This window comes from Panicum virgatum, chromosome 1N (genome assembly GCF_016808335.1).
Source record: "Panicum virgatum strain AP13 chromosome 1N, P.virgatum_v5, whole genome shotgun sequence".
Taxonomy (NCBI): domain Eukaryota; kingdom Viridiplantae; phylum Streptophyta; class Magnoliopsida; order Poales; family Poaceae; genus Panicum; species Panicum virgatum.
The window spans coordinates 28739496-28748579 of NC_053145.1; the positions used below are offsets into that span (position 1 = coordinate 28739496).

General features: G+C 42.5%; 1 protein-coding gene across 2 annotated transcripts; it reads left to right on the forward strand.

Moving 5' to 3' along the window:
- The first annotated feature begins 778 nt into the window (after window positions 1-778).
- On the forward strand, window positions 779-7032 carry LOC120655568 (FACT complex subunit SPT16). Of its 2 annotated transcripts, XM_039933458.1 has the most exons (4): window positions 779-992; window positions 1092-1296; window positions 2072-2150; window positions 3437-7032. In XM_039933458.1, exon 4 carries the CDS (start codon window positions 3469-3471, stop codon window positions 6631-6633), a length of 3165 nt encoding a protein of 1054 aa, XP_039789392.1. In that variant the 5' UTR covers window positions 779-992; window positions 1092-1296; window positions 2072-2150; window positions 3437-3468; the 3' UTR covers window positions 6634-7032. The 2 variants fall into 2 exon arrangements, with proteins under 2 accessions (XP_039789392.1, XP_039789393.1); XM_039933459.1 differs by having other exon boundaries at window positions 811-992; window positions 1092-2150.
- Window positions 7033-9084: the final 2052 nt, after the last annotated feature.

Sequence of the window (9084 nt, forward strand, 5' to 3'; positions counted from 1 at the left end):
CCAATTATTGTATTCTTATTTACAAAATTATTGTTGAATATAAAAATTATTGATTAGAGATTTCTCTCAACATGCAAAGTGTCCACCTCAGCAATGCACTATTATATGTAATTAAAGTCCACCACACTAGCATTTTGTTATTCACGTCAACGTATCATGCAATGCACTAGCATTAATTTATAATATTTTATTCATTTATAAAATATATTAAAATATGTGTATAATTACTTCATTCAGCCACGTTAACATATGCATCACTATTAGGATCCATAAGAATTTATTACTATTTTCTCTATTTCACTGAATCAGCCACATCACTTTTATCACTGTAACCATCCAACCAACTTTGTGCATGTTCTATATCCATAAAATGTATGTCTTATTCGCTTCTTTCTTCTCTATAACCAAAGAATAACTCGAAAATCTATTATTTTTCATCCAAAAGATTTCTCATATGGCTACAAATGCATCATTTATACAAGCTTTGCTTTATTAAGCAAATCTATCTTTTTTTAAGCAAACTCAATCTAAGTACTTATTTATCTTACTACATGCTCTCCAGAGCGTTTCATTTAAAGAATTATTGTATTTTTATCTTAATTTATCAAAAAACTCTCTCCCCTTAGTTTACTAAATTTTATATAAATATAAATTTTATTTAATATATTTTTATTACACGTACTTGCGGTACGTGTGTATATCCACTAGCATCCATAATTTTTTTTTCCGAAAGCCCGAAAGTCAATACTAAATACACTTAAAAGAAAAAAAGAAAGTCAATACTAAATAGGTCACGCCCCAGCCCTCCTCCTCTCATTCCCCCGAACCCTAGACCTCCCACCCGCAACTCTCTCACCCGCCGCCGCCTCGCCCTCCAAGGTCGAGACGCCGGGATCCGTCCCTTCCGCCGCCGCGCCCTCCGCGGGCGAGACGCCAGGATCTATCGCCGCCGCACCCTCCTCGCCGTGGGCGCCGAGCGCCGCCGCAGCACCGTACGGACCCCTGTTTCTAGCCCTTCTCCCCTCTGCATTTTCCTCCGCGCCCAGCGGTGCACCCCTCGCTGAGATTTTCGTCGCGCTCGCTGGACGCAGGGGAAGGTGGTGCCGAACGAGTACGACGACTGCTCCTACTGCCTCTACGAGACTACGACACCGACGCCTCCACGTTTTACGGCATCTCCCCCTTCTTTGTGCTCCTGCTCCAGCCGGCCATCGGCATCGCCGCCGCGCGGTGCCTCTGCTTCGGCCCCGCGCTCTCCTCCCGCAGCTGCGCCGTCGCCGCGTTCGTCCTCTCCTGGTGCGTGCCTTAAAACCCTAGGCCCGCTTACAAGGCTAAACCCTGCATTTCTCTGCTTCTTGCTTCGTTCTTTAGTGTGAATGTTTCTTATAACCCTTCTTGCTTCGTTCTTTGTTATTTTCTTTGTTTTAATTCGACACAACATCTTCGGTTGGATCCTTACTAGTGGGAATTTGAGGATGCACTGCATATTTCAATATACTAGAACAACTGTAATGTGCTTATGGATGAAAGGATTGGTGACATAGGTGATAGATGTGGTGTTGTTTGCCAGTTTGGCCCCTTTATTGCAAGGTAGTGGAGGGGCTATGTAGCTTTTATATGGCCAGCCTTCACAAATGTTGAACTTTCGACGTGATCATTCGATAATACTCTACTGTAAATGTAGTTTCAATATCCTGCAATGCCTTATACATTAGTGACCCGATATTTGGTTAATTCATTCTGTGGATAAGTTACACACTGCGGATTGAATTTTTTTAGACCTGTATGCTGTAACTTCCTATGGCCCAAATGCTGAATGTGTAATCAAGCAGAGCAGATAGATTCACGTTGTGTAGAAAAGGGTACTATTACTTGATCTGACATTGGCAAATGTGTTTTTATCAGGCAGCATATTCCAGTAGAGTGATTAGCGTTTATTGCTGCATCCAAATTTGTCTTGGATTGCATATTATCTCCATTTCCCAAGATAGCTTCTTTGCCTAACTGATGCTTTTGATATGTATATGACATGTCTTTTTATTGTCTGTTTTCTAACATCAATTTTAAGCAGAAGCAGAAGGGCTCTAATAGAATATTGATTCCAATTGTGGAAGGCCAGCAAGTTGGAAAGTGGGTTGTCATTGATAAAGGTAACATCAAGATCTCATATTTTCATCGTTCCCACTTTGTGAATTTTAAGTATGGCAATTTATAAAGTTTTGGTAAAGCTGTGTTGCATTTAAAATAGTCTCTTAATACTTTCATCTGATTACTGGCACAAATCATGATTCTTCTGAATCTTCTCCCAATTTATTGTGTTTTGCTGCATGCTACAATGACTATGTTATTAACTGCAGTATAGTTATTGTGAAATGATCCACCCTGATTTTGTTACTCAGTCGCTAAAGTATGCTTAGCCACTACAATTAAATCTTTATTAGTCATGCTTCCCAACTGCATGGTTTCCAACTGTTCTATCATGATAAAGTCTGCCAGCATTGCTCATCTCTCTAGCTTGCAGTAGCACTTTGATCACCTATCATGAGCGTTCAGGGCCTGCATCTCCCATTCAACCACCACTATCCCTGGGGTATTAATTAGTTGAAGAGAGGACTGAACAGGAGACATTAAGGGATTGTGTTGTGTTACTTTTGATTCTACTACTACCACTTCAATATAATTTTGACGACGGGTGTTCCTAGAAATGTTCTTGATTCTTAGCCACTAGCAACTGTTGCTGGTCTGTTCCTGTTCAGTCCCATATGATTACTCATACTGGTTGGGTTTTATTTGTACTCTTAACCCCCAAAAAAATTCAGCCTAGAATGTAATGGTTTTTATGTAGTTACTAGAGAAAACAGTGAATCTGCAAGCTATCCCATTTTCTATGATATTACAAAGTGTGCATGTGTTCATTCAGAAATCATCTTCTGTTGCTACTTTTGTCTGTGCTGTGAAATCATTTTTGTCTGTTCACAGTAGCTGTTTTCCTTAGTTGATGATTGAGTAGAGCAATATTTTTGTCTGTGCTATTAAGTTCCTAAGGATTTGGATCCTATTCCCCTATCCAGATTGATCCGTGGCAGTTGATATGCTATTGAGATGCAAGTTTGGACTAGGAAGTTATTTTCTTGTTTAATGTTAAAAAGAATGTCTTTTTACAGTGTTATTGGGATAATGATTGCTTGTTATAACAATAGCTGATACATAATTGTTTATGCTTCTTGCAAGCTTTTCTCTTAGAGGAAAAAATCTATTATGATAACCACTGACAATTTAACAATCTTGCTCCATCGTTTTTTCCTGTACAGTTTCCTCTTTGTTTTACAATATTTTTTGACATGCTCATACTTTCATAGTATTACCTGCTGTTAGGATAAGCATGTAATCTTCAAATTATTGCATTTGACTCGCTTTGTCAATTTTCTTTCTGCAGTTGCCTAGGTTAATGCTATCTTCTTGAAAAAGATGGCTGATAATGGTAATGCTAAAGGGGGAACTGGAACCTATATAATCAATCTAGATAACTTCAGTAAGCGGCTGAAGGTGTTCTATGACCATTGGAAGGAACACAAGTCTGATCTTTGGGGTTCTTCTGATGCTATTGCCATTGCTACCCCACCTCCTTCTGAGGATCTTCGTTATTTGAAATCCTCAGCTCTGGATATTTGGTTACTTGGATATGAATTTCCAGAAACAATAATTGTCTTCATGCACAAGCAAATACATGTCTTGTGCAGTCAGAAGAAAGCAAATCTGATTGGGACCCTCAAGAAGGCTGCAAGTGAGGCTGTTGGTGCTGATATTGTCTTGCATGTGAAAGCTAAGAATGGAGATGGTGCTGACTTGATGGACGACATACTGCAGACTGTTCGCATTCAGTCGAAATCAGGCAATCCCATTGTTGGGCACATCGCAAAAGAGGCACCTGAGGGTAAGCTTCTTGAAACATGGGCAGACAAGTTATCTGGGTCATCTATACAACTTACAGATGTGACAAATGGCTTCTCTGAGCTTTTTGCTGTGAAGGACACCACAGAGATCACTTGTGTGAAGAAGGCTGCTTACTTAACTACATCTGTACTGAGAAATTTTGTGGTTCCAAAGTTGGAGAAGGTTATTGATGAGGAAAAGAAGGTCTCACACTCCACATTGATGGATGACACAGAAAAGGCTATTCTTGACCCTCTCAAGGTAAAGGTGAAGTTGAAACCTGAAAATGTTGATATTTGCTACCCTCCAGTCTTTCAAAGTGGGGGCAAGTTTGATCTCAAGCCTGGTGCCTCTAGCAATGATGACTATCTCTATTATGATTCTGCAAGTGTTATCATCTGTGCAATTGGGTCCAAATATTCGAGCTATTGTTCAAATGTTGCCCGGACATATCTGATAGATGCTACCCCTACGCAGAGTAAAGCATATGAGACCCTTCTGAAAGCTCATGAGGCTGCTGTACAAACATTGAAACCAGGCAATCAGATGAGTGCGGTTTATCAAGCTGCAGTGGCAGTGATTGAGAAAGACGCTCCTGAACTACTTCCCCATTTAACAAAGTCAGCTGGAACTGGAATAGGCCTTGAGTTCCGAGAATCTGGCTTAAATCTGAATGCCAAGAATGATCGTCGGATAAAACAGGGAATGATTTTTAATGTTTCTCTTGGTTTGCATAATCTCCAGGCAGAAACCACCAGTGAGAAGACAAAACAGTTTTCACTGTTGTTAGCTGATACTGTTTCAGTCACTGAAAAAGGAAATGAGATCTTGACAGCACCATGTTCCAAGGCTGTTAAGGATGTTGCCTATTCATTCAATGAAGATGAGGAAGATGCTCCTGCCGCGAAAGTGGAGTCGAAGCCTGTGGATGTCATGCCAACCAAGGCTACTCTTAGGTCGGACAACCAGGAGATGTCCAAGGAAGAGCTCAGGAGACAGCACCAGGCTGAACTTGCTCGTCAAAAGAATGAAGAGACTGCTAGAAGGCTTGCTGGGGGTGGTTCTGGTTCTGGTGAAGGACGTGGTCCTGCGAGGGCATCGAATGAGCTTGTTGCATACAAGAATGTTAATGATGTACCATTTGCAAGAGAGCTGGTGATACAGGTAGATCAGAAGAATGAAGCTGTCCTCTTACCTATATATGGCAGCATGGTGCCTTTCCATGTTTCTACTGTGAAGAGTGTGACAAGCCACCAGGATAACCGTACCTGTACAATCCGCATCTTCTTCAATGTGCCTGGCATGCCATTCTCGAATGATAGCAAGCTGAATTCTCAAGGTGCTATCTATTTGAAAGAAATTACATTCCGCTCAAAAGACCCACGGCATAGCAGTGAAGTTGTTCAGCAGATCAAAACGTTAAGGAGGCAAGTTGCTTCAAGGGAGTCAGAGAGAGCTGAAAGGGCAACCCTTGTTACTCAGGAGAAGCTTCAGATAGGAAACAACAGAATGAAGATGATGAGACTTTCTGATGTGTGGATCCGACCTGCATTTGGTGGTCGTGGGAGGAAGCTCACAGGAAATCTTGAGGCTCATTTCAATGGTTTCAGATATTCTACGTCAAGGGCTGATGAGCGTGTGGACATCATGTATGGGAATATAAAGCATGCCTTTTTCCAGCCTGCAGAGAAAGAAATGATTACTCTCCTTCATTTCCATTTGCATAATCACATCATGGTTGGAAACAAGAAGACAAAGGATGTCCAGTTTTATGTTGAAGTGATGGATGTTGTACAAACTCTTGGTGGCAGTAGGAGATCTGCACTCGATCCTGATGAGATTGAGGAAGAGCAGCGTGAGAGGGATCGGAAGAACAGAATAAACATGGATTTCCAGAACTTTGTGAACAAGGTTAATGACCACTGGTCACAGCCACAATTCAAAGGGCTCGATCTGGAGTTTGATGTACCTTTGAGAGAGCTTGGGTTTCATGGGGTCCCTTACAAGGCTTCTGCTTTCATAATTCCAACTTCTACTTGTTTGGTTGAGCTTATTGAGACCCCCTTCCTTGTGGTGAGCCTGAGCGAGATAGAGATTGTTAACCTGGAGAGGGTGGGCTTTGGAACAAAGAACTTTGACATGGCTATTGTTTTCAAGGACTTCAAGAAGGACGTTCTCCGCATAGATTCCATCCCTTCGACATCACTTGACGCGATAAAGGAGTGGCTGGATACAACTGACCTCAAGTACTACGAGAGCAGGCTGAATCTGAACTGGCGTCCTATCCTGAAAACTATCATTGATGATCCTCAGAAGTTCATTGATGATGGTGGCTGGGAATTCCTGAACATGGAGGCGAGCGACTCTGAGACTGAGGAGACAGAGGAGTCGGACCAGGGCTATGAGCCTTCTGACGCTGAGCCTGAGTCCGAGTCAGAAGATGATGACTCTGACAGTGAGTCCCTGGTGGAATCTGATGATGATGATGATGAGTCCGATGAGGACTCGGAGGAGGAGAAGGGCAAGACCTGGGAGGAGCTGGAGCGTGAGGCAAGTAATGCAGATCGGGAGCATGGCGCTGAGTCGGACAGCGAGGAGGAGCGGAGGCGCCGCAAGGCGAAGACCTTTGGCAAATCGCGTGCGCCGGAGCGCAGCAGCTTCAAGGGAGCTCCACCCTCGAAGAAGCCAAAGTTCAGGTGAACGGTACCTGCTGGCTGCTATGGTGACGTGGTTGCTTTGTCAACCTCCCTCACTTGAGGAGGCATGTATGTAGGAGTGTCGTTTGTTATCTCTACTAGATTATCTTGGTACTACTTTCTGCCTCTGCAGTAGCTTAGTCCATTTAGGTGAAAAGTGACAGCTGTCCGGTGAACTTGATCATACTGGATGAGATGAACATTGAACTTGCGTCATTGGGGAAAGGAGATCCTGGGTTGATTGATTGGTGTAATATCCTCATTGATGTAATATTTTCCTGGTAGTAGGTGGACCTCTAGGTTGTATAATATTTGTTTGTGCTTGCAGTTACCTTTTTGGTACATTAACCCTACATGAAAGTGCTTGTCTAATGGAGTTTTCTTGGATGCAGCAGCATTTGAATTTCCCCTGTAGTTCCTTTTTGGTCTCATCTTGTCTATGTACATCGTGCAATGTTTTTCGGTTTGTCTTACATTTTCAAACATTTTCACTGTTTGAAGAATTTTTGATACTTAACAATTCGAAGGCATTTTTCACAATTCGCATGAAGCTTGATTGGATATATCATCTCCTAAATAGGGGCATATCTAAATCGCTACCGATCCAAATAAAATCTTTTGGATTCGCTTACATTTTGTACTGAGCCAACTGCATCAAGGCATACATCTGGATCTGACCCCAACTTTGCGAGAGTGGAAAAGGCAGCCTGCAAGTTTTCTGCTGCAACTCCGATCACATCAGTTCAGAACTCTCCTGCCCGCCAGCGACAGTAGAACGCGAGCGACTCCTTGGGCTTGCACTCAGGGACAGCGTGCCCAGCTCCCTGAAATGTTGGCACGGCCACGTTAAAAGGTTCACCCAAGTTTGCAAGAGAATTCACCGAGTTCAGCCGTTGGCAGCGCAACTGATCAATGTTATGATGACATCGTCATTCAGGTAAGGAGATTCAATATGAACCATCTAGTTGAAATGGTACGTGAGGAATCACTAGTCTGATATGCAAAATGTATTGTTCAGGCGCAAGTACAGGTGAAGGAACTGTACCTTTATTGTGAGGAAGGTGAGATTGTGATCATAGCCTTGCGTGTATCTGCAATGGTACAAATTAAGTTAGGATCAAACTTCTAGGACATATTTTTTTTTCCTCCAAAAGATGAAGCCAATCAAATTTGAGTCCTACCAGACACATTCGTTTCAATTCCATCGTTGTTTCTACTCAAAGCAGAACCATTTTTTTATTTAGGCAGAATCAGATTTGGTGGAACTTTAACTGGCACCACCCAAGTATTTTTAATCACTAACTAAATTGAACAAATTCTTCCTGAATTTTCATGTTAACTAAGGTTTCATTGACTGATTGCTCTACAGCGCCAAGTTGGTGCAGAACTTTTAAATGCAGTGATCATTCATGTACTGTGAAATCTATTTATTCCAAGGCAAAAAAGCGAAGGAGGACTGAAAACACCGTACCCAGCGACTTGATTACCAAAGTACCATGGCCGCCATCTATCGATAACTTGGTATCCTATTGACCGTACCCATGCTTCGGTTCCAGGGAAAGGGATGCATAGATCATGGTCTCCACTGCAATATGACGGCCAAACATTTTGAGATAGTTTTATAGGTTATTGGACGTGCTGACAGCCAAACTTGGCAAATACAGAGACCGAATGGTCAGGCTGATCTGGGGCACTGGGCCTGTGTAATCTTAGTAGATTTAGAATTGTAATTTAGAGTCCTTAGGTAAACCGACTTGGAAGGACTACAACCATGGCCTATAAATATAAAGGCTAAGGCGGTAAGGCCGGTTGATGGTTAAACACAGTAAAATCTAATACAATTTGTTATTTATTTTTCTCTTAAGCCCTAACTTTTCGAATTCTTTTGTTGTTCTTCTGGTGTCTCTACGGCATTCAAGGGCATTCTGAATGACCTGTCGACCTCAGGACAACCCTAGATCTTCAAGCTCCAATTGATCCCTCTCGAGCTTGAGGTTTTAAGTTTTCACGATTCTCTCTAGTGTACTAATCTGATAGGGACGTGGGTTCCCGATCTTCCGTCAGGTTCTGGATAACTCTCGTTGTAGGCGGAGCGCGACACACCGATCTGGCTTAAGATCCTAAGACCTAAATCCAGCAATCTTAGCACCACAACTCCTCTGGTTATCAACCGTGCAGTTGACCTCGCCAATAAGGCTAATCCCTGCAAGCGCAATGAAGAACACAAGCAAGAACTCAAAAGAACGTAGCTCAAATAAAGTGACTCTGCAAATGTACGGCGACAACTGTTGGGGTCTCACAAACCGATGAACGGCGACAACTGTTCTTGATAGAATGTAAGCAAAACCCAAATCCTAACAAGGATGCGGCACCGCTAATAAACTCCCTAGGGTCGTGCAAGACCCCCGGACGCGCCCCTAATGGGCTTCAACACGATACAAGGCCCAAAAACCGA

What these genes read in the sequence shown, in the direction of transcription:
- LOC120655568 (XM_039933458.1), top strand. Translation starts at nt 3,469, where the DNA reads ATGGCTGATAATGGTAATGCTAAAGGGGGAACTGGAACCTATATAATC.